The 25949-nt window shown below is 45.3% G+C and overlaps 1 protein-coding gene across 1 annotated transcript in view; it reads right to left on the bottom strand.

Moving 5' to 3' along the window:
- Positions 1-3901: 3901 nt before the first annotated feature.
- The window catches only part of LIPH (lipase H), a 63016-nt gene continuing 40968 nt past the window's right edge, over positions 3902-25949 (bottom strand). The window contains exons 5-10 of the mRNA XM_066241495.1: positions 23393-23482; positions 16314-16481; positions 14540-14635; positions 11057-11168; positions 7520-7693; positions 3902-4760 (exon numbers count right to left, since the gene is read on the bottom strand). Coding sequence (XP_066097592.1) covers positions 4673-4760; positions 7520-7693; positions 11057-11168; positions 14540-14635; positions 16314-16481; positions 23393-23482 — 728 coding nt within the window. The 3' untranslated portion in view covers positions 3902-4672. The remainder of the gene's footprint in view (positions 4761-7519; positions 7694-11056; positions 11169-14539; positions 14636-16313; positions 16482-23392; positions 23483-25949) is intronic.

Here is a 25949-nt window from a genome sequence, read left to right as displayed (position 1 = left end):
TGTCTGCTTGGGGAAGAAGCCCTGGACTATGTTCCCCACTCCTAACTCACCTCCATTCTGATCTCAGTCTCCCCATTTCTCTGGGCCCCCAACCCAACACCAACAGAGCCAACTCTAACCAGCCATTGCACCAACTGCAGGCTGCACCAGCCTCCATGAAGACCATTCGTTTACAGTTCACACAGAGGCAGCCTGACCACGGACAGCGGCACCCCGCCCCCCACCAGGGACACATGCAGGACTGGGAAGCAGGGGGGTGCCAATGGCTAAGGAAAGTGAGAGGGAAGAAAAGGCAAGAGGTTCCAGTGAGAGTGAATTAGCCGGGCACTTACCATGGTTCTTTGTCAATATCATTCAACCATTCATCCTCTTTTTCTGGCTTAATCAGCTATGCACAGAGCAATTGAAAGGAGCAGCTCTGATGAGTACATGATTTTGCCCCCCCCTCCAACCATAACTGACCGGAACAGGATGGCTATCCTCCCCAACAGAGTCCAAGGGTTGGTTCCTCTCCTTGAACTTTGGACTTAGTTCACCTAATGAGTGCCTGAAGACCCAATGGTCCCAAGGACCACAGTGGTCTAGCTGCTCTGTGGAGAGAGCCGAGCTGAGTCAGAGAGATTTATGTTAGAGCACTAGGGTTAATAAAGGCCCATGACTCTTGTTGCTGAAGACTTTAGGGACTGCCCCCTTCCCTGCCCTTGCTGAGGTCTGATGGTCCAGCTCCTCCTGAGTTTCTATAAGTAATTGCTCCGATAAAATTTGGGTTAGTATGAGTGGATTTCTGTTGCTGGCACCCCACATCTTCTTGGCCAAGATGGAGTTTTGCAGATCTGAAAGCATGGAGCAGGAGTCCAAAGGGGGGAAGTTCTAAGTTCAGAGTTTTAGAAATGACAGTTAAGTGTGTTGGTGTCGCCTGACTTGTGGTGGCATAGTGGGTAAAGCGTCAACTTGGAACACTGAGGTCGCTGATTTGAAACCCTGGGCTTGCCTGGTCAAGGAACATGTGGGAGTTGATGCTTCCTGCCCCACTTCTCTCTCTCTCTCTCTTTCTTCCTCTCTCTCTAAAATGAATAAATATATATAAATCTTTTTCTTTTATTTTAAGTGTTGGTATCCCTCCTTCGGATCCTAACACTGAGTCAACTCCATCTGCTGAACAGACATTTAATGAGCATCCGCCTTGTGCCGGATGTGGCGCTAGGTGCTAGGGTGACCAAGACAAGTAAGCAGAAGCTGCTCTTGAGACACTCACAGTCTCGGAAGGGGTACAGACATGGAAACACATTACAGCGTGGTGTAATAAAAGCAGTAATGAAAGCACGTGCAAGTTGGCAGAAAAGAGGATGGTGGAAAGGCATCGAGGAAAAACAAGCAAAGAGCTCTTTGAACCACAGCTTGGAACCATCCAGGAATGCTGAAGGGCTCTGGAGGATTAGCAAAGGCGTTAAAACGGAGGAGAGCAAAATCTCCCAGGCTTCCAGATAGGTAAACATGCTAAAGAATGGTGTTGGGAGCTGTGGAAGGTTCAAAGAGGAATGGGAAAAAAGTTAACCTCTTTTCTAGAGAGCCTGGGAAGTGGGCTATGGGCCTCCACAGATAAGGGAGACGATAATAGCAAGTGTGCCTGGGAGGGAACTCAATGGGAAGAGAAGGGTGGTGCCTCCAGGGAAATAAGCTATGGCTGGGGGAGGGAGGTCTTTACTTAAAACTGAACATGGTTCCATAAGGCTCACAAGGTAACAGAGAGTGTTCATAACTATTTCCTGGGTGCAGGCACCACACTACGTACACAGCTCCTGCCTTGTAGAGCAGTCTATTAGAGAAAATAGGTGTTAAACAAATAATCACACAAATAAACATACAAAAATACAGCTTGTAAAAAGTGCTTCGCCTGACCAGGTGGTGGCGCAGTGAGTAGAGCGTCGGACTGGGATGCGGAAGGACCCAGGTTTGAGACCCCTGAGGTCGCCAGCTTGAGCGCGGGCTCATCTGGCTTGAGCCAAAAAAAAAAAAAAAGAAAAGAAAGCTCACCAGCTTGGACCCAAGGTCGCTGGCTCAAGCAAGGGGTTACTCGGTCTGCTGAAGACCCGTGGTCAAGGCACATATGAGAAAGCAATCAATGAACAACTAAGGAGTCCCAACGAAAAACTGATGATTGATGCTTCTCATCTTTCTCCGTTCCTGTCTGTCTGTTCCTATCTGACTCTCTCTGTCGCTGTAAAAAAAAAAAAAAAAAAAAAAAAAAAGTGCTTCAAAGGAGAAGTCCAGTGTGCCATGGGAGATGAGATCGGAGCGACTCCTTCTGAAGCGACAAGTGAGCTGAGATCCACACACTAACTAGAAGATAATTGGTGAAGATGGTCGGGAAAACGGTAGACTGCATCTTGGATTTGGGACTCGGACAGAAACACAAACAAAGAAAAGGGAGGAGAGGCAGGGATAACAAGAGACTGAGTCCAAAGTTCCTAGGGCCTTGGGAGAAAGGTTCTGAGAAGAGAGTGGTCACACCTGTCCCTGCCTTCATTCCTCCTTATCACTGTTAGATGAAACTCTTTGAAATTCATCTCCACTCCAGTGAACAAACTTCCTTCCTTCCTTTACTCTTTTACCCATTCGTTCATTCATCTATCCAGCTGGTCCACGGCAAACAAGGTACCGAGCTCCAAGATGCCAAGAGAAGAAGCTAAGGGAGACCCCCTGGCCCAAGTATTGCAGAAATCAAAGGAGGACAAAAACACTCAGACAACTAGATGATGGAAGTAGGATTTATTAAAGCCAGCGAAGCACATGGGGTTTGTAGCTCCAAAACACAGGCTCCCTGAAATTGACTTTCTTACAGGTTATATACCTTTGCAGTATCTACGCCATGGGCATGTGATTTCTTTAAGTTTTCCCAGGGCTCTAGGAGAGGGGAGGGAAGGTTTCAGAGGAGTCAGCAAGGGGAAGGGGTTTCCAGATAACATACATCATTACATACAGATCCTGCTATTCGTGCTTTGTATTGTAACTATGGGATATAGTTAATTTATCACCGGCTGACTCGGTTACCCCTGCTGGCTCCTTTCCCTTGTATTCCTTTCGTTTCTTCCTTCTCAGGGAAGAGGAGGCCTGCCCCTCCTTCCTCACAAGGAGCTGAGAGATGATAGAAATGCTATTCCTGACACTTTCTTGCTATTGTTCTGACCCACAGCCTGCCAGGCAAGGGAAGGAGGATAAAGAAGTGACTGTGCTAATCAAAATGCAGAACAAATAAAACACTAAAAAAACCCAGGGCCTACAGCACACTGATCTCTCCATCCACAGTGGCTGAGGGAGCAAGGGGAGGAGGAGGAAGGATGATAAAACGTCCATGTGGGCAGGACCGTTGCTGAGACTTATTTCTTTCAGAGTTTGGTCCTTTGCAGTAGGTATCCCTCACTTAGTGAAAAAACTCTGTATTACATGTATAAAAATGCGCCACACAGGAGCATATTTACAGAATTCTATAATTTATAAGAGAGAGTCATTTCTTTAAAATAAGGGCTGCACTCACAGAAAGCAGCGGAGGGAGAACCCCTTGGGTGAGGAAGTCCCTGGGCCTGCCATGCTCAGGAAGCACAGGGGGCTCCCCACAGTGGTCACAGCTGTGGGAACGTGACGCTTATCCCTTTGGCTCTGTCCCCACACTGGCCATCTGGCCCCACGATGGTCCTCCCTTGGTTCTGGCCTCTGGGCCTCTTGGCTTGGCTGCTGTAGTCATTCCACATTCAGGATCACACATGGTTGTGGGAATTCCTCAGACTGGAGGCTTCCAGGGCTCCCAGAGCAAAACGGTTTATGCTTTGAAGTCACATGTTAGCAACATAACTTATTTCCCATTATTCTAGAAGGCTACCATTAATTACCTCTAACAAGTGAGTGTGTATAGCATATATTTATTTTGCAGCTAGGCATTTTCTAGATTTTATTCAATGATCATGGATTACATTAGTAAAAACGAAAAGAAACATTTTTTTCCTCTTTAGAACAGGTGGGAAGCCAGGCCTGTGTGCCTTTCTTGACTTCCCAGAGCAGACAGCCCAAGACAGAAGCTAGTGTTGGTAAGGAATAGCTCTCTTATTGCATATTAGATAAGCCATATAAAAATAAATAAAAGTATATTCACATTTATCAAACCACTCACAGAGGTAGCACCCATGAGATTTCAAAGAACCCTTCCCAAACTGGCCTCCCAGGCTCGCTCAACAACCCTGTGAGGTAGGTCAGTCTCCGTTCCCTGCTACACACGGGGACCCAGAGGGATTTGGCACAGGGAACATGGAGTCAAGTCCAGGGTTGAGGTCTCCAGCCAGTCTTTCCCTTTAAGATGCTTGTCCGACTGAAGGGGCCAAACGATCGGCAGCAGAATTGCAGGTCTGAACGAACGAGGCCCCAGGATGCAGCCAGACAAGGCACTGGGCTGCCCGGGGCCTGGCTATTTCTGACTTGCCCTACTTACCAGCTCCCTGCCCAGGACTGTTCTATAATCCAAAGCCGTTTGACATTTTGCAATGTGACATTCACAGGACACTACTGGAAAAAATCCTGATTATTCTATACTTTTTGGGCCTTGAGGAAAAGGTAAGGTGAAGCTTTAAGCAAGCCTGCTGTAGCTTTCTTGACGTTACTCATGCTCATGTGTCCTGAGAAGTTACATCTTTAACTGTGGGCAGAGAATGGGTTGGAAGACTGTTTCAATGTTTTCCAGCAGAACAAGGTCATACCGACACAGCTGGGGCCTGTGAAAAGAAGACAAAATATCATTGTCAATAAAATAATAAAATATCCCCTTCTAGTAAAATAACTTGTATTATATCCTTAGGTTAATATTATCTCCTAATGTTATAAGAAAAGGCGTATGGTAAGTAAGCAAAGTAACATCAATAACAAGAAAGCAGGATGTAAAATTTTATTTGACACATACCTTCAACTAGGCTTAGCAGCAGTAATAGCAGATTAGAAAGAAATAACCAAAAATATTAACAGTGGTTTATGCTGAATAATGACATTATGGGTGATGTTTTCTACTTTCCAAAATATTTTTGTTATTAAATGAGAGGTGGGAGGCAGGGAGGCACCTGGCAAATCCCCTACAGCAGGGGTCCCCAAACTTTTTACACAGGGGGCCAGTTCACTGTCCCTCAGACCATTGGAGGGCCAAACTATAAAAAAAAACTATGAACAAATTCCTATGCACACTGCACATATCTTATTTTAAAGTAAAAAAACAAAACGGGAACAAATACAATATTTAAAATAAAGAACAAGTAAATTTAAATCAACAAACTGACCAATATTTCAATGGGAACTATGCTCCTCTCACTGACCACCAATGAAAGAGGTGCCCTTCCAGAAGTGCGGCGGGGGCCAGATAAATGGCCTCAGGGGGCTGCATGTGGCCCATGGGCCGTAGTTTGGGGACCCCTGCCCTACAGGATGATGCTCTACCCATCTGGGACCACTGCTCTGTTGCTTGGCCACTGAGCTATTTCAGCACCTGAGGCAAGGCAATGGAGCCATCCTCAGCATCTAGGGCCAACTTGCTCAAACAATTCAAGCCATGGCTGTGGGAGGAGGAGAGAGGGAGAGAGAAAGAGAAGGAGAGAGGGAAGGAAGGGGTGTAGAAGCAGAAGCAAGCAGATGGTCACTTCCCCTGTGTGCCTGACCAGGAATCAAACCCAGCACTTCCACACTCTGTCACTGAGCCAACTGGCCGGGACCTTACTTTCCAATTTTTTTCAAGGAACATGTATGCCTTTGGTAATCAGGGGGGAAAGTATTAAGAAGTCCCAAAGTTTTAAGATGTAATGACTCTCCTCTTAGAAAAATATTTTAAGGTACCTTAAATCATTAGGAAAAAGGAATTTGGACAGTACTATCTGAGCTCTGACCAGTTTGCTCAGTGGATAGAGCATTGGCCCAGCAAGCAGATGCCCTGGGTTCAATCCCTAGTTAGTGCACACAGGAGAAACAACCATCTGCTTCTGTTCCCCTCCCTCGTCTCTCTCTCTTCCCCTCCTACAGCCAGTGTCTCTATTGGTTTGAGCTTCGGTCCTGGGTGCTGAAGATAGCTTGGTTGATTCAAGCTGTGGATCCCTGAGGCACATGCAGTAGTCTATCTCTCTATGTCCCTTTCTCTCACTAGAAAGAAAGAAAGAAAGAAAGAAAGAAAGAAAGAAAGAAAGAAAGAAAGAAAGAAAGAAAGAAAGAAAGAGAAAGAAAGAAAGAAAGAGAAAGAAAGAAAGAAAGAAAGAAAGAAAGAAAGAAAGAGAAAGAAAGAAAGAAAGAAAGAAAGAAAGAGAAAGAAAGAGGAGGAGAGGGGGGAGGGAGGGAGGGAGGGAGGGAGGAAGGAAGGAAGGAAGGAAGGAAGGAAGGAAGGAAGGAAGGAAGGAAGGAAGGAAGGAAGGAAGGAAGGAAGGAAAGAAGGAGCTGCTCACATCATTTCATTTCTTGTCTCTCTCTATCCAGGGATTGGATGCTAGGATTATACGTATGTGGCATTAACAAAATACACGCACCATCACAGCTGTTTCTCCTCTCTTTTTGTCTCTGTCTCCACACACACGTGCACATGCATGCACAAACACATTGTTATTTACTTTTCTTTTAACCAGTTGATAATGGGTCATTTACCACCTAATTGTTCAGTATGTATTTCCTAAGAACAAGGATACTCTAAGTGCAGTTATCAAATTTAACATTGATATAGTACTTTCATATTGTATCAATGGAATATAATATTCCAATTTTTCTGTATATTTTTTATACTAGGCCCTTTTATCAGTTTGCCAAATTATATGAGGCTTTCTTCTCTACAACAAATTATCATCTTGCAAAGCAACATGGGTAGAATGGTTAGGGAGGAATTTTATAGCTCTAAACATATAAGATTATTTCTTTGAATTAATGAGTCACTTATCTCTAAGTGCATACCAGTAAAATTTTCTTGGATTACAGAGCTACTTGTTTTATCAAGTCTATTTTTTGAAAACCCCTCACTTGCCTGACCAGGCAGTGGCGCAGTGGATAGAGCATCGGACTGGGATGCAGAGGACCCAGGTTCGAGACCCCGAGGTCACCAGCTTGAGCTCTCTCTCATCTGGTTTGAGCAAAAGCCTACCAGCTTGAACCTAAAGGTCACTGGCTCCAGCAAGGGGTTACTCGGTCTGCTGAAGGCCCGCAGTCAAGGCACATATGAGAAAGCAATCAATGAACAACTAAGGTGTTGCAACGTGCAATGAAAAACTAATGATTGATGCTTCTCATCTCTCTCCATTCCTGTCTGTCTGTCCCTGTCTATTCCTCTCTCTGACTCACTCTCTGTCTCTGTAAAAAATAAATAAATACATAAATAAAATTAAAAGATATGAAAACCCCTCACTTCCTTCATTGTGATAAATAAAGTCCAATTGTAGCATTAGACCAAGCAGACTGGACAAGAACCAACATCATCTTGGGAAAACATGGGCTTGTCAAACCCTGCCTATGTATGGCTTACCGCTCTGGATGGGCAAGTGACCTTAGCTTCATTCGGAGAATCCTGAGCTTGTACTTCGGCCCTATGATAGACCCTGTAGAAAACACCAAAGAAATGGCTGCCACTTTATCCAGATCTTGATTAAATCTTGCAAGCAGACTCACTTGCTGGTATTTCTGAAATGTTGCAGGTTCACTAGAAGGAAGAAATAATACTTTTAAATGGATATAATTTGCTAGTGAAAGAAAAACAATTATGAAGCTTACAAATTACTAGTATTTGACTCCATAGCCTGCAATAGCCGACTTCATAGGCCAAGTCCACTTGATTCCAAAAGACTACATAATCAAAGCTGCTGACCCCCGGACTAATGAAATATCATGACTTTAGAGAGGTACGTGCTACCTCCTATATGCTGGGCAGCATCCTCAACTCTTGTCACATGTCTCCAGTCCCCTGAAAACTTCCACAAGGTGAGTAGTATTATCTTAATTTTACAGGCAGGGAAACAGATGGATTTTTTGTTTGTTTGTTTGGGTTTTGTTTTTTGTTTTTTTTCCTGAAGCTGGAAACGGGGAGAGACAGTCAGACAGACTCCCGCATGCGCCCGACCGGGATCCACCTGGCACGCCCACCAGGGGCGACGCTCTGCCCACCAGGGGGCGATGCTCTGCCCCTCCGGGGCATCGCTCTGCCATGACCAGAGCCACTCTAGCGCCTGGGGCAGAGGCCAAGGAGCCATCCCCAGCACCCGGGCCATCTTTGCTCCAATGGAGCCTTGGCTGCGGGAGGGGAAGAGAGAGACAGAGAGGAAGGAGGGGGGGGGTGGAGAAGCAAATGGGCGCTTCTCCTATGTGCCCTGGCCAGGAATCGAATCCGGGTCCCCCACACGCCAGGCCGATGCTCTACCGCTGAGCCAACCGGCCAGGGCCAAAACAGATGTTTTTAAACTATAATTTTTTAAAATTTATTATTATTATTATTTTTTTAGTGAGAGAGAGACAGACAGAAAGGGAGAGAGATGAGAAACATCAACTCATAGTTGCAGCACCTTGGTTGTTCATTGATTGCTTTCTCATATGAGCCTTTGTCAAGGTGCTCCAGCTGAGCCAGTGACCTTCAGCTCAAGTCAGTGGCCTTTGAGCTCAAGCCAGTGACTACCAGGTCATGTCTATGATCCCATGCTCAAGCCAGCAACCCCTTGCTCCAGCCAGCAACCTCAAGGTTTTGAACCGGGTTCCTCAGCATCCCAGGCCAACACAATCCATTGAGCCATCGCCTGGTCAGGCAATGACAAAGTTTTTAGTATGTGAGTTAAACCTCAATTTTTTAAAAGATTAAAAGAAAAAATACATCTGAAACAGGGACTTAGGGAGAATCATTAGGTAGATAATGACCTTGAATGTGCCTGCATTTGCACCCATAGTCTGGTAAGAATGGATAAAGTCAAAGTACATACTCTAATATCACTTCCTTTACCTTAAATTGTAAAAATAATACTAAAATGTTAACGTTACCTTGCAAAAGAAAAGGAGTCATTATCTCCCATGTAATAGAACAACTATTTCCTTTTTTCCTACATATTCTATGATTGGTGATGACTATTTCACAAACATGACTAAAACGAGAATGATTAAACATGACTAAAATAAAGATGTTAAGATCTCTATAGTAATCAAGATAAAAACCTCCAAATTTAGGAGTTCTTACATGGGAGAGATTTACTATGCAAAATTAGAACTTCTAAGACATGTAAAGCAAATATGTAACCAATTATTGGCATGAATACTCAGATTCTGCTAGGTGAACACTCACAGTTACATAACTACACAAGCTTCTCTGCTGTTTCTTTGAGTTGCCGGATGAGGCCTCTACCTAGCTTCCTCACTGAAAGTCACAGCTCATAAACTACCTGAGGCTGGTTCCCCAAGATGTGCTATACCTAGTGGAGCCCTCCTTGAAAATGCTGTCCCACTGTGGGTTTGAGGACATTGACACTAGTGAGGTCTCTGAACCACATCAATGAGGAAACCCCCCTAAAGCCCACTACTCACAAACCTGATGTATGGTGGGGTAGAGGAAGCAATGCAGCTTAGTGGGAAGAATAGACTGTAGTGTTTAAAACTATGGACATTGGGGTTGGATAGACCTGCCTCTGATTTCACCTAATTTGCCTTCATCGGCCAGCTATGTGATTTTGGCCAAATCATTTGACCTCTCTGAGCCTCAGTTGCCTCATATATAACATAGAGATGTTAATACTACTTAACAGGGTTTTTGTGAGAATTACATTAGCCGATGTGCGTAACACACTTACTTCAATAAACAAAGATTATTATTATTATCCAAGGATGTGTTTTTTGTTTGTTTTTGTGACAAAGACAGAGAGAGGGACAGAGAGAGGGACAGATATAAACAGACAGGCAGGAAGAAAGAGAGATGAGAGGCATCAATTCTTAGTTGCATCTCCTTAGTTGTTCATTGACTGCCTTCTCATATGTGTCAGCGACCCCACACTCAAGCCAGATGAGCCCATGCTTGAGCCAGTGACGTTGGGGTTTCAAACCTGGGTCCTCAGCATCTCAGGCCGACACTCTATTCACTGTGCCACCGCCTGGTCAAGCTTAATCTTTTTTTTTCTAATTTTTTTTTATAATTTGTTTTTAATTTTTTATTTATTCATTTTAGAGAGGAGAGGGAGGACAGAGAGAGAGAGAGAGAGAGAGGAGAGACAGAGAGAGAGAGAAGGGGGGGAGGAGCTGGAAGCATCAACTCCCATAGGTGCCTTGACCAGGCAAGCCCAGGGTTTCAAACTGGCGACCTCAGCATTTCCGGGTTGACACTTTATCCACTGCGCCACCACCGGTCAGGCTAAGTTTTATTCTTAATATATTTTCATATCCTGAAGTTTTTCACTTGGCATATCATAAGCATTTCATTGAATATGTTTCATAAATAATCTCAATGTATGAATAATATTCTTTTACATGAGACTATCTAAATTAACCATTTCCTCACTGTGGGATTTTTCAGGTATTTCCAATTTTCTATTGAAAGTTACATTTTCTGAGTTTCAAAAACATACACGTATGCTTCTACATATGTATATGCATATTATGAGCTCACAAAATAATAGAAACATTTGTGTATGGGGGTGGGTGCCTCTGATGGTGGGATTGTTGATATGAACCAAGAAGTCGCTCTTTTATTTTACATACCCCTCTACCTTTCAAATCCTTTATAGCAAGAAAAGATGACTTTTGTAATTAATGCTTAAACAAAGGAAGGAAGAAGAAGGAGAAGAAAAGAGAGGGAAAATGGAGGGCAGGAAGGGAGAAGAAGAGAGGGAAGGAGGGTGAAAGCAGGCAAGAGTACTCCTTGCACCAATTGCATTTGCAAAGAGCCTGGAGCTCAAGAGCCACGAGAAACAATGAAACAATGTCCCCTTGTACCTTTTGTAGAACAAAGAAAAATATCGATAAGAATATATGTATGGGATTTAATTTCTCCAAGCAAAAAAGAAAATAACAAACTGCAAACTATCCCAACCCAACTTACTGATTGATTTTGGATTCTGTGGTGATTCCAGCTTTGTCTCTCAATTTGATTGTAATGGATCCTCTTCTTATGTTCTTGTTCCAAGTTATAATATCCACAAAGTAATGATATACTGCAAAACCAGGAGAAAATATAGTTGGAGAGAGGTACTCTCAACTGCTCCCCTAAAGGGTCAGTTCCTAAAAACCCAACCTCCCTGATAACAGAGTTTCTTTTTTTAATTTCTCTCTAGTTTCTCTGCAAATATCCAGGGCATAATTTTCTAATATTCCTTTCAGTGCTCTTTGGTGAAGAAGGCTTGAGTGACAACGGAATTCAATGCTACCCAGTCACCATGTTGAGGCACAGCCACTGAGTCAGCATTCCCACCTCACTGCCCGAGCTCTCCTAGCCTACTGCTGCGCGTGACTAGTTCACTTCAATTCTTGCCCATTTTAGAATAGACTGACCAGGTGGCCATGTAGAGACCCTCCACAGCTTACAAGGTCTTCTACTACCCGGGCCACGCCCACCAGCCTATCCAGCCCCCCCATCACTTCTTCAATCGGACCACACCACCTGCACGGCCAAGCTCCCTCTCGTTCCTGGGCCTTCCCCTCGCTGGGACACTCTTACTTTGCTCCCCCTGCAAACTCATCAATCAGGTTTCAACTTAATGTCACTTACTCCAGGAGGCCTTCACTGACCCTCAGATTAAGTCAGGTCTACCTCTTGGGGTTCTTATCATGCTCTGGGATTCTCCCATCATTAGTCAGCATACTTTACTGTATTTTCAAAATGTGAGAAAAAAATTATAATAAAAAATGGTAATTGAATGGCTACATCTATACAAATATTGCCTGGAAAATGTCTTATGAAGTTACAAAAAATTAAGCTAAAATAAACTACAATAATAACTGGGAAAGACAAAAGGGATGATTATTCTTCTTTGTAATCTCAGTGGTAGCACCTGATAAGCACCCAATATAGTCTTTTATTTTCTTTATTAATTTTAGCAAGAGAGGAAGAGAGAGAAAGAGAGACATGAACATCAAGATGTTCCTGTATGTGCCCTGACTGGGGATTGAACCAGCAACCTCTTCACTTTGAGACGATGCCCTAACCAGCTGAGCTATCCTGCCAGCGCAATAAATTCTTATATAATAAGTAAAAGTGGCCTGACCAGGCGGTGGTGCAGTGAATAAAGCATTGGACTGGGACACGAAGGACCCAAGCTCGAAACCCCAGGGTCACCAGCTTGAATGCGGACTCATCTGGTTTTAGCAAGGCCAAGGTCGCTGGCTTGAGCAAGGGGTTACCTGGTCTGCTGTAGCCCCCCAGTCAAGGCACATATGAGAAAGCAATCAATGAACAACTAAGGTGCCTCAACAAAGAATTGATGCTTCTCATCTCTCTTCCTTCCTATCTGTCCCTCTCTCTGTCTCTGTCACAATAAATAGATAGATAGATAGATAGATAGATAGATAGATAGATAGATAGATAGATGATAGATAGATAAGTGAAAGTGCATCCCCAAGGTCAAGGATGCTTTGTGAAGATGGAGATCCCACCACGATATTCAGATTTCCTATCCTTGACCGGACTGGCAGAGAAAGGGAGAGAAGCTCATGGAGATGGTTGTCCCACAGAGAAGTAAGGTAAGCCCCGGCGTTGATATTTCCTGACCCACTATTGCTCAAGAGCAGGGGTCCCCAAACTACGGCCCGCAGGCCGCATGTGGCCCCCAAGGCCATTTATCCGGCCCCCGCCGCACTTCCGGAAGGGGCACCTCTTTCATTGGTGGTCAGTGAGAGGAGCACATTGGCCATCTCATTAGCCAAAAGCAGGCCCATAGTTCCCATTGAAATACTGGTAGTTTGTTGATTTAAATTTACTTGTTTTTTAATTTTAAATATTGTATTTGTTCCCGTTTTGTTTTTTTACTTTAAAATAAGATATGTGGGCCTGACCAGGCGGTGGCGCAGTGGATGGAGCGTCGAACTGGGATGTGGAGGACCCAGGTTCGAGACCCGGAGGTCGCCAGCTTTAGCGCGGGCTCATCTGGTTTGAGCAAAGCCCACCAGCTTGAACCCAAGGTCTGCTGTAGCCCCAGGGTCAAGGCACATATGAGAAAGCAATCAATGAACAACTAAAGTGCCACAACGAAAAACTGATGATTGATTCTTCTCATCTCTCTGTGTTCCTGTCTGTCTGTCCCTATCTATCCCTCTTTCTGACTCTCGTTCTGTCTCTGTAAAAAAAACAACAAAAAAAACCTAAGGATTAATAAAAATAAATAAATAAAATAAGATATGTGGGCCCTGGCCGGTTGGCTTAGCGGTAGAGTGTCGGCCTGGCATGCGGGGGACCCGGGTTCGATTCCTGGCCAGGGCACATAGGAGAAGCGCCCATTTGCTTCTCCACCCCCCCACTCCTTCCTCTCTGTCTCTCTCTTCCCCTCCCGCAGCCAAGGCTCCATTGGAGCAAAGATGGCCCGGGCGCTGGGGATGGCTCCTTGGCCTCTGCCCCAGGCGCTAGAGTGGCTCTGGTCGCGGCAGAGCGACGCCCCGGAGGGACAGAGCATTGCCCCCTGGTGGGCAGAGCCTCGCCCCTGGTGGGCGTGCTGGGTGGATCCCGGTCGGGCGCATGCGGGAGTCTGTCTGACTGTCTCTCCCCGTTTCCAGCTTCAGAAAAAATAATAATAAAATAAAATAAGATATGTGTGTGCATAGGGATTTGTTCATAGTTTTTTTTATAGTCCGGCCCTCCAATGGTCTGAGGGACAGTGAACTGGCCCCCTGTGTAAAAAGTTTGGGGACCCCTGCTCAAGAGACTGCCCCATTTGAACCTGGCAGACACAAAACCCTGGGCTGCCACCACACATGGCTCTAACGGAGGGAAACCTGATGATCTGCAAACTCTTTTACAAGGGTTGCTCCCAAGAAAAGTGAAAAGAGGGACAAGATTACAAGACATACATCTGCCCAGAAAAATTCCTACTTGCTTCTCGGGGCATCTTCTCTGTTACCCCACTTAGCTCCCACCAGAAACACCCAACTCTCTCCATGTCTTTCAAAGGTCAGCACAGTTGCTTTGGAGCTGGAACAGACCCACAGGTGTGCTGACACCTGACTTTTCCTAGCCCCAATTTCATGTCACTTGGGGACCAAGCAATTTTCTAGAAGATGTTAGTGATTAGAATGGCCATCCAGTGAAGCAAACACCTATGATTTGTTGAGATTTTAATTTGTATAACCCAGAAGATAGGCATTCTTACCCCCACTTCACCTAGCAGGACATTGAGACTCAGAGAGGTTAAGTGCCTAGACCAGGGTCACACAGCTATTATTCAGTAGAGCCAAGATTCAATCTAGGTCTTTCCAGCTTTAAAGTCCATGCTTCACCACGGCCTTCATTTGCTAAGAAGTAGCCAGGAAGCTGAGACTCAGCCAATCGTAAAATAAAAGGGTTAGACAAAAGCAAACAACCACATTCACCACTCACTGCAGAACGGTTTCTCCTCAGCTGTGTCAAAGAATGCTTTAGTCATAGGAGGATCCTGCGCCCTTATGTAGTCTTTCCAATCATCAGCATAATAACCTGTAAAATAAGTTGGGCAAATGTAATGTTAACAGATATTATATAAATGTAAAAGCAGTTGGGAAGGTAGAGAGAACAGCGAGTGTGCCGTCACCACTCAGATAATCTCCCTCACACCCACCCTCGTGGTGAGGACCCAAAGGGCCACCAGGACAGTGCCTGCCCAGCACCAACCACTCCCTGCTCGCTACCCTATCCCTAAGAGCTGGGGCTTGCAAAGGGACCCTACTGTGGCTTTTCCTCCTTTCTACTGACATTACATCACCTAGCCCTGGTTCTCAGTAGCAGGGGTGAGGGAGTGGAGAGAACTATTTTCAGCACTGATATTTTTACCCATAATAGCAGCATCTTACAAAGCAATGTGGGGTTTTTTTAAACTATAATGGGGCCTCTAAATTGCACAGAACCTCGGTTTTGTATATGACTGTGTCCCCAGGCAGGTGAATGTCCTCCTTCATATCTGCCTCTGCAGGAAGAAGGTTGAGTACCATCCATGGGGTCTCTGTCTCTTTCCTCTGTCCCCGCTCCTAGAGAGCTGCCTCTGCCTTCTGACCTAACTGATCTGGAGTGGGACCCAGGCAGGAATATTTTTTAAAAGCTTTCTAGGTGAGTCCAATGTACAATCAAGGTTGAGAATCCTTTGTCTATAGCATAACCCAATATTAACTTGGGTTTTTCCTTTGGGAGCCATTAGGAAATTCTCATGATCATCTGGTGCCAAAGTCATCACCACCCGAAATGTTTCTATTAACCCTTAGCGAATATCCAAGCAGCCTCCACAGCATCTATCCCCCTATCCCCCAGTACAATGCACACATGAGAGCCAGACTGTGGCACAGAGGCACTTACAGACAGGAAGTGTTAGAAGGGATCATTCTGCAAGGTTCATGTGACAGAAGGGGTCACTGTGACCTTCCCCTAGCAGAGAGGTTATGTGCCACGAGGTGTTACTGTCCCCATAGGAGCAGACTAAGTAAGGTGATTATGCCCTGGGTGGGCTTGGAAACTCTTCTGGAATCTTCTTTTTCATGCTAGAATAGAGTGCCAAGAGAGGTTGCACTGCCTTCTGTATAAAATCCTATACAGATTGCTTTTCTAATATTGATTAAGAAATACCAAAGTACTTCACGGAACAAATTGGCTAGAAAGAACAGACTATATAAATTTTCAAAAAGCATACAATTTTTCAATAGTAAAATGGTGCTGAGATTCCTACCAAAACTTTCTCTTTTTTTTTTTTTTTTTTGTATTTTTCTGAAGCTAGAAACGGGGAGAGACAGTCAGACAGACTCCTGCATGCGCCCGACCGGGATCCACCCGGCACGCCCGCCAGGGGGCGATGCTCTGCCCACCAGGGGGCGATGCTCTGCCCCTCCGGGGCGTCGCTCTGCTGCGACCAGAGCCACTCCAGCGCCTGGGGCAGAGGCCAAGGAGCCATCCCCAGCGCCCGGGCCACCTTTGCTCCAATGGAGCCTTGGCTGCGGGAGGGGAAGAGAGAGACAGAGAGAAAGGAGAGGGGGAGGGGTGGAGAAGCAGATGGGTGCTTCTCCTGTGAGCCCTGGCCGGGAATCGAACCCGGGACTTATGCATGCCAGGCTGACGCTCTACCACTGAGCCAACCGGCCAGGGCCTAACTTTCTCTTTGTTAATGAGAGGGGAAACTGCTTCTTGGACTCACCCAGATGTGGACAGGACATGTTCTGTGATATACTACAGTTGACACACTTGCCATTCCTATAATCCCGGTAGGAGTCACAAGGATATGCAGTGATGGAACAGTTCTCTCTCAGGGAAGAGAGGTACAGGTACACAGACCTCTGGTGGTCACATTTAAAATACTGTAATCCTGGGGTGATTAAAGAATACAGTAGTTGTAGCAATTAATAATAGTATATCACATACGGTATACACACACACAAACACAATTTATTATCTGCCTCTTATATACCAGGCACAGTACTAACAGCTTCAGTATAATTCTATTCCATTTAATCCTTATAAAAACCCATACATCAAGATCCATGCTGGCAAGTGACAGGAGAAAAGAAGATAGACATTTTGCAGGACATTGAGACTCCTAGAGGTTAAATGACTTGATCAAGGTCACACAGTTATTATGCTGTAGAATCAGGATTCAACCTACATCCTTCCTTTGTCAGTGAAATGGAGAAGAAACATTCAATGGCAGTCAGAGCCAGATGTTTTCAGCAGAAGACAAGTATGCTTATACTGTTAAAGATATCAAAAGAAACTATGGCGAAGGAGAGGGCTGGTAGAGGAAAATCCCCAATGAAGGCAAGCAGAAGAGAAGAGATAGTTTTGAAAAAGGATGATGGATGACTCCACGCAGGGTCCAGATGAAGTCATTCAAAAAAGGTCTCAAAGATGGGAAATCAATGGAGATAAGGCTCTGAATAGGAAACAGTGAACCCCGTGAAAAGAGGAGTTATGTCTGTGAGCTAGTAGTTTGAAGAGGCACTGGGCGCTGGGGTCTCAGCAACATTTCCTCCTTCTCAAAATCCCATTCACGCCCCCCGAAGAACCCAATATTCATTTATTATCCTTGGAAATTCCACTTGCAAAAACAATGAAGTTAATAAGAATACAGGAGATGTGTTCTATAAGCAAAGCATGTTAGCTTTGTCTGCTCATGGATGTAGTTACACCATATCACACAGGACAGGACTGCTTATCATTTATGGTACCATATGGTTGGCCCTATTCTGTCATTTCACTGGGATCATTTTCAAACACTGCCTCATTCCCATGGGACCATTTTGTAACAAGATCATCTTTTCCTAGGATTATCTGTAAGGTTGTTTACCTTCTCTAGCAATGGTGAGAGGTTTAGAGCACTTAGGGATGGGATTTTCATTGGGTCCCCCAGCCCCCTTTCATGTTGTTCTCTAACCGCCCATTGTTGTTTGGTGAGTTTTTTTCTTGTTGTTAAAGTAATATATGCTCATTTAGAAAATATAAAATAATAGAGAATAATGATGTAAAAATCACATAGAAGTCTAACATCCAGAAAGCACCCTAATAATTGGAGCATTTGCATTGAGTCTTCTTTTCTATTCTTACACATGTACTAATATACATTTTAAAATAATTTGGGATCATACTCTATAGTTAGTATCTTTTTTATTTAACATCATACTGTAATGATTTTTATTAATCTCTGAAAGTATGATTTTTAATAATTATATTTCTTTTTGGTGGGTGTACCATATTTATTTAATAATTTTCCTATATTGGACATTTAGATTATTACTTTTTTTTAAGACTTTACTCATTTTAGAGAGAGAGAAAAAAAGAGAGAGATAGAAGGCAACATGGATTTGTTGTTCTACTTATTTGTGCATTTATAGGTTGATTCTTGCATGGGCAGGAAAAGAAGGGCTGGGGATTTATCTCACCCACTGAAGGAAAGAGTCTGAGGTCTTTTAGTTTTGTTTAAAGACTTTATTTATTCATTTTAGAGAGAAGAAAGAGACAGAGAGACAGAAAGAGAGAAAGGTGGGGAGCAGGAAGCATTAACTCCCATATGGACCTTGACCAGGCAAGCCCAGAGTTTCAAACTGGTGACCTCAACGTTCCAAGTCGACATTTTATCCAATGTGCCACCACAGTCCAGGATAGATTATTTCTTTTAAAATAACTATTATAAATAACACTGGTACTTGAAAAAGGTATAAGTGATACCTTTACACTCTACATTTCCTATTATTGTCTACATTTCCCATTATTTTTCTAGGAGAGATTTCCAGATGTTTAAAATTTCTAGGTCAAAGACACACCTTTTCAAGACCCAAATAATTTATAACTTTTAATTATTTGGCTATGGTTATTAAAAGTAGTATATTTGAGTAACAATTATTAATTTTTAAAAAGACTTTATTTATTCATTATAGAGAGGGGGGAGAGAGAGAGAGAGAAGGGGGGAGGAACAGGAAGCATCAACTCCTACATGTGCCTTGACCAGGCAAGCCCAGGGTTTTGAACCGGCAACCTCAGCATTTCCAGGTTGATGCTTTATCCACTGCACCACCACAGGTCAAGCCCAATTATTAATTTATCATTTATATTTATACCACCTCTACCTTCTCAAAAAATTTTTATTAAAAACTATCCCATATGAAATGTCAGGCTTTTTTATTTGTTTAATTTGAGGGAGTATTTTTCTGAAGTGAGAAGTGGGGAGGCAGAAAGACAGACTCCCACATGCACCTGACAGGGATCCATCTGGCATGCCCACCAGGGGGTGATGATCTGCCCATCTAGGGCATTGCTCCATTGCAACTGGAGCCATTCTAGCACCTGAGGTGGAGGTCATGGAGCCGTCCTCAGCACCTGGGCTAACTTTGCTCCAATGGAGCCTTAGCTGCGGGAGGGGAAGAAAGAGACAGAGAGGAAGGAGAGGGGGAAGGGTGGAAAAGCAGATGGACTCTTCCCCTGTGTGCCCTCGCCGGGAATTAAACCTGGGACATCCACACACCAGGCTGACGCTCTACCACTGAGCAAACTGGCCAAGGCCAGGAATGTCAGGTTTTTAAATATGCTTTTATAAATTTTTTCTTATTTATTAATTTAACTTTTAAAAAAATTTTTAATGAGAGAGAGGGAGATGGGGTGGGGAGGGCAGACAAGAAAAGAGAGAAATGAGAAGCATCAACTCGCAGTTGCAGCACCTTAGTTGTTCTTTCTGTAAGGTTGGTGGATAGAGGCATGGTCACATAGGGACTCAGACCCGCCCACATTGGCTAGGACCGCCCACAATCAAGCCCGCCAAAGAAAGCTTCCCAGGAACCATTTGGAAAGAAGCAATCGTCTGCCAGCCAGTGAAATTTCACCACATCATAGTAGCTCCACTTCCCTAGAGGAACCCTTTAAATATCTCCCACGTGGTTTAATCTTTTGCAACTTCCCTAGCCTCCATGTTTCTTTCCTCAGGGCCAGGGAACCTTGCCGGGCGGGGTGTGCGCTCTGTACTCAATAAAGCCTTTTGCTATTCCACACTTTGTGGCTCTGAGCCCTCTTCCTTCCTTCTTGGCGGGGAAAAATACCTTACATTTTTGGTGCCGAAACCCGGGAGGAGTTAGAAGTCTGCAAGGACCACTCCTTTCTTCTCCCCTCCGAGAAAGAACCAGGAGAAAGAACCAGGATCTCTGATCTCCAACCCACTTCGGTGCATGGTGCGGTAAGTCCCCTGCCTCCAGCTTTCCTCTCAGTTCTTTCCTCCGAGACTCCCTGTCCGAAACCATAGCTACGTCAGGGAAGTCTTTTCCGTCCATCCGTCCGTCCGTCCGAGTGAGCCTGTGCTTGTGGAGACCTCTCCAAGCACATCCACTTTCATCCGTGGCTGGACATTGAGTTTTTAGGACACTAATGCTCAGGTCTGACCACTCCGAGAACTGAGGGGAGCTGTGAGGAATTTCCCTCCCCAAGGAAGAAGAAACTGTTCTTCTTCTCCGCTGTGGCCAGGCCACAGAACCCACTCAATTAGCCTCCTGAAGGGACTTTCGGTTTTAACACCCTCACCAATTTAACTATCGCCAAAAAAGTTGGGAACTGATTGGAGATCTCTTACATTCACGGCTCCTAATTATTTGCGCAACTGTCCTTAATCTCTGTGCTGCCTGTTCCACCATGCAGGCCTTTTTCTGGCCAGAGAAACCTTACCTAAAACCTCCACTCCTAATCTTTCCTTCTCCGCAGACTCCAAACTCTCTCTCCCCTCCCTTCGCAAAAACCTGTTTCTTATTCGCCATCTATTACCTTCTCTTTCTCCTCCCCTGCTGGCCAGGGGCCCCTCCCTTCACTGTGTTCTCTAGTCCCGCCTCCGTCAGGCCTTTCTCAGCCTGGCATTGGCTCTTACACCGGTTTTCAGAATGTCCAACCTCAATTTTCTTACAGGAAGTTCCTGCCCTGTCCTGCCTTTGGCTCCAGCGTTTTTCCTGTGGGATCTGGGTTCCGGGCTCCGCATGAGCCCCCCCCCTTATTCCCAAACCCTCAAACCCCTATCCGGAACCTGTGAACACAGCATTTAAAGTTTTTAACGGTCCCAACTAGTAGAAACAAGCCTATTCACTAGGTCCCCATGCAGCAGAAGGTAACGCTCCAAACCCTGATTCTTGTGGCAACCCTGAACCAGCAGAGCCTCCAGCAGCTTGCTTTAAGTGTGGCAAGCAGGACCACCGGTCCTGGCAGGGCCCCAGCAGCGGCTGCCCACTGAGCCCTGCCCTGACTGCAAGCAGCCCAGTCACTGGCGGAGTGAGTGCCCCTTTGGGCAACAGGTTTTTCCTCAGCACCTCTACATGGATGACAAGCTGCCCAAATGGAAGGCCAATCCAGCCAGGTGGGTGCATCGCTCGAACTCCTAGGACATGGCCTGGACTCGGAGAACCCAGGGTTCTGCAACAAGTGGGTAAGTCAGTCCATCTCATTTCTTGTGGACATGGGGACTGCCTTCTCTGTTTTTGCCTTCATACTCTGGACCTCTAGTTCCCTCATAGGTTTCGGTTATGGGAATGGATGGGACCCTCTTCCTTTCCCCTTTTTATGCCACTCCTGACATGCAGTTCTGCCTCAAGCTTGCCTTCTTATAGGACCACTGGCAGTCGGAACCACTGGACTTCATCCATCTCCAGCTCACCAAAAGGCTGGACCCTGCAAATTCCCCTATTACTCCTCTTTTTTTTTAAATCCTTACAGGACCGCATCTGCGAAGTTTCTCCAGTCACAGCCACACAGATGTTCCTCTTAACATCCCTCAAAGCCACCACATTCTGATCTCCCCCTCCCCACGACGCCCCTATTCAGCAGGAAGTAGCCAGATGAATAAACGGTGCCCCTTTTTCTATTTAACACAAAAGGTCAGAATGTAAGGTCGGTGGATGAGGGGTGGTCACATAGGGACTCAGGCCCGCCCACATTGGCTAGGACCGCCCACAATCAAGCCCGCCAAAGGAAGCTTCCCAGGAACCATTTGGAAAGAAGCGATCGTCTGCCAGCCAGTGAAATTTCACCATGTCATAGTAGCTCCACTTCCCTAGAGGAACCCTTTAAATATCTCCCACACGGTTTAATCTTTTGCAATTTCCCTAGCCTCCATGTTTCTTTCCTCGGGGCCAGGGAACCTTGCCGGGCGGGGTGTGCACTCTGTACTCAATAAAGCCTTTTGCTATTCCACACTTTGTGGCTCCGAGCCCTCTTCCTTCCTTCTTGGCAGGGAAAAATACCGTACACTTTCATTGCTTTCTCATATGTGCCTTTACAGGAGGGCTCCAGCAGAGCAAGTGACTCCTTGCTCAAGCCAGGACCTTGGGCTCAAGCCAACAACTATGGGGTCACGTCTATGATCCTACACTCAAGCCAGCGATCCCATTCTCAAGCTGGATGAGCCTGTACTCAAGCTAGCAACCTTGGGGTTTTGAACGTGGGTCTTCAACATCCCAGGTCAATGCTTTATCCATTGTGCCCCCACCTGGATGTGGGAGACTGCAAGCTGGCAAAGCACCTGCAGTTTAAGACTTAGCCAAAGGTAAGCTCTTCCTGACAACTCCATATTGGCTATGAAACTGAGTATTTCTACTCGTTCCATCCCCCACCTCACTTGCTCGATTAAGTTGCTAAAGGCAGTTCTCTTTTTACCCACTGTTTTGTTAATTTAAGATGTTATGCTTGGTGGAGGGTTTTCTGCACTCAGGAGATTTCCTAATGTAGCTCAGAATTCCCGAGGTAGCTTGGAGGTGTGACTTTCTATCAAAGTTTCTTTTGTTTTGTAAAATAACTCTGCTTTGCATTATAAAAATAAAGCTTTTTGCGAATGCAGGCAGCTCTTGTAGGAAAAGCGGACAAAGAGACCTCCCAATCCCATCCTTTCTTCTGTGTCTTCTTTTTTTCTCAATCCTCCATTTCCACTCAAGACCTGCAAAATTATTTGCCGCACTGGTTCGCGACACCTGGTCAGGTTTTACTTACTGATTTTAGAAAGAGAGGAATGCCCTGGCTGGAAAGCTCGGTTGGTTGGAGCATCATTCGGTAAGCGGCAGGAGTTGCTGGCTCGATCTCCAGTCAGGGCATGTACAGGGACAGATCAATATTCCTGTCTCTCTCTCTCACTCCCCCTTTTTCTCTCTAAAGTCAATAAATAAACTTTAAAAAAAAATAAAGAGAGGAAAAGAGAAAAACATCTATTTGTTATTGTACTTACTTATGCATTCAGTGGTTGATTCTTGTATGTGCCCTGATCAGAGATCATACCTGAAATTTTGATTTATCAGGACAACGCTCTTACCAACTGAACTACCCGGCCAGAGCTCAAACATGCTTTTTTTTTTGTATTTCTCTGAAGTTGGAAACAGGGAGGCAGTCAGACAGACTCCCACATGCACCCGACCGGGATCCACCCGGCATGCCCACCAGGGGGCGATGCTCTGCCCATCTAGGGCGTTGCTCTGTTGTGACCAGAGCCATTCTAGTGCCTGAGGCAGAGGCTATGGAGCCATCCTCAGCGCCCAGGGAAACTTTTGCTCCAATGGAGCCTCGGCTGCGGGAGGGGAACAGAGAGACAGAGAGGAAGGAGAGGGGGAGGGGTGGAGAAGCAGATGGGCACTTCTCCTGTGTGCCCTGGCCGGGAATCGAACCCAAGACTTCTGCATGCCAGGCCGATGCTCTACCACTGAGCCAACCGGCCAGGGCCTCAAACATGCTTTTTTAAAACCACTATTTTGCAAAATATAAAGTATCTGCACTTACCTCCCAATATTGTTTTGGGGCAACCGGGTTGATCCAGTCCTCCATTTGGGTAGAAGTCTATGTTTCCTAATGGGCCCCTGTAGCCCAGAGCTGAAAGAGAATTGATAGATACATGAATTCACCAGAACTTCCAGCTGCCCTGGTTTGCTGTTCCGCTTGTCTATCTGACCCCACCCTTGCTTACTTACTATCGCCCCTGAAGCAGAACAGTTCTAGGAAGCTGGTCGACCACCCCAAGGAGAAGTGTTCCAGGAAGCCGAAATCATAGGACTGCAGAAGGCAGCATACCAGAACTGCTGACTCAATGCACACTTGCTCAAAGCTCTCCCCACCTTAATAAATTTTTGCCTCAGAGTCTGTTTCAGTGCTCTTCTACCAGGGAGAAGTGCCCGGCAGGGTTCCTTTCTTCCTTTCAATAAAGCCTGTTACTCTGGTCTTTCAGACTCCCATGGACTCTTATAAGAATATACTATGCTTTATACTGCTTTGAAATTTTCACATCTCATAGCTCACTTGCTTGCAGAATGAAGGTAATACTTGGCAACTACACAGTAAGAATACAGTTGTTTCACAGAGACATTTTTTCTAAGGCAAACAATTGCTGAATACCACACCAGAGTACTCAAGGAAGGTGTCCAAGGGTTTTCTTTTACCAGTGGTTGTACCACAACAAGGATGTACAATGAAATGATCACTCTGCTCTGTCCCCTTCATTCTCCCCAGGTTCTGACTCCCCCTCTTCTCCCAGACATCTGGATATAAAGACCCATCCTTAACATCACCCCCCAATCCCAGAGAGGAAATAAACCCCATGAAATGGCCATGAAGATTCACAGAGAGCTGGTAGTTCAGAATCAGTCACTCTGTGTAAGGAGATATAACACTTGATCATGTGTTTCACCTTAAGGAAATAATGAGACAGAACCAACAGAAACAGGAAATCATGCACGGAGATCCAGTTGCACATATGGAAACATTTGCACACATGGTGTGTAAAGCAACCTGTCCTTGATTGGTCAAGATGATCACTTTAAAAATAAAAAGAGCCTTAGGCCCTAGCCGGTTGGCTCAGCAGTAGAGCATCGGCCTAGTGTGTGGAAGTCCTAAGTTCGATTCCCAGCCAGGGCACACAGAGGAAGTGCCTGTCTGCTTCTCCACCCTTCTCTCCCCTTTCTCTCTGTCTCTCTCTTCCCCTCCTGCAGCCAAGGCTTCATTGGAGCAAAGTTGGCCCAGGAACTGAGCATGACTCCATGACCTCCGCCTCAGGTGCTAGAATGGCTCTGATTACAACTGAGCTCTGCCCCAGATGGGCAGAGCATTGCTCCCTGGTGGGCATGCCAGGTGGATCTCGGTCAGGCGCATGCAGGAGTCTGTCTGTCTGCCTCCCCCACACTTCTCACTTTGGAAAAATACAAAAAAATAAATAAATAAAAATAAAAAGAGCCCTAGCCTGACCTGTGGTTCCATAGTGGCTAAAGCATCAACCTAGAACACTGAAATCACCGGTTCGAAATGCTGAGCTTGCCCAGTCAAGGCACATAGAGAAAGCAATTTCAGTGGATGCTTCCTAGTCCTTCCCCCACTTCTCCTTCTCTCTCCTCTCTCTAAAAATCAATAAATAAATAAAAAATCTTTTAAAAAAAGCCTAACCAGGTGGTGGCGCAGTGGATAGAGTTTTGACCTGGGATGTTAAGGTCCCAGGTACAAAATCCCAAGGTCGCCTGCTTGAGCTCAGGCTCATCTGGCTTGAGCACAGCCTCCTCCAGTTTGAGCATGGGGTCACTGGCTTGAGCATGGAATCATTGAAATGATTCCATGATCACTGGCTTGAAGACCAAGGTTGCTGGCTTGAGCTCAAGGTCATCGGCTTGAGCAAGGGGTCACTGGTTTGGCTGGAGTCCTCCAATCAAGGCATATATGAAAAGCAATCAATGAACAACTAAAGAGATGCAACTGCAAGTTGATTCTTCTCTCTCCCTTCCTGTCTCTCTTTCTCTCTCATTCTCTCTCTCTCACACACACAAAAAATAATAAAGTAAAGTAAAAAATAAAAAATAAATAAAATAAAAAGAACCCCAGCCAGATAACAGGTTAGAGTATTGTCCTAAAGCTCAGAGGTTGCCAATTTGATCCCCAGTCAGGGCATATACAAGAACAGATGTTCCCGTTTCTCTTCTGTTCTCTCCCTTCCTCTCTCTAAAATCAATAAAATAAACATTTTTTAAAAAACAAAAATAAACACCTGACTAGGCGATGGCACAGTGGATAGAGAGTCAGCCTGGAATGCTGAGGACCCATGTTTGAAAGCTCAAGGTCGGCCTGCCTGTGGTGGCGCAGTGGATAAAGCCTCAACCTGGAAACGCTGAGGTTGCCGGTTCAAAACCCTGGGCTTAAAAAAAAAAAACCCTGGGCTTGCCTGGTCGAGGCACATATGGGAGTTGATCCTTTCTGCTCCTCCTCCCTTCTCTCTCTCTCTCTCCCCTCTCTATAATGAATACATAAAATCTTTAAATAAATAAATAAGAAAGCTCAAGGTCGTTGGCTTTAGCATGGGCTG

The sequence above is a fragment of the Saccopteryx bilineata genome, chromosome 8, assembly GCF_036850765.1.
Source record: "Saccopteryx bilineata isolate mSacBil1 chromosome 8, mSacBil1_pri_phased_curated, whole genome shotgun sequence".
Classification (NCBI taxonomy): domain Eukaryota; kingdom Metazoa; phylum Chordata; class Mammalia; order Chiroptera; family Emballonuridae; genus Saccopteryx; species Saccopteryx bilineata.
The sequence above is the reverse complement of the archived record's forward strand: the minus strand, read 5'-3'. Positions and strand labels throughout refer to the sequence as shown.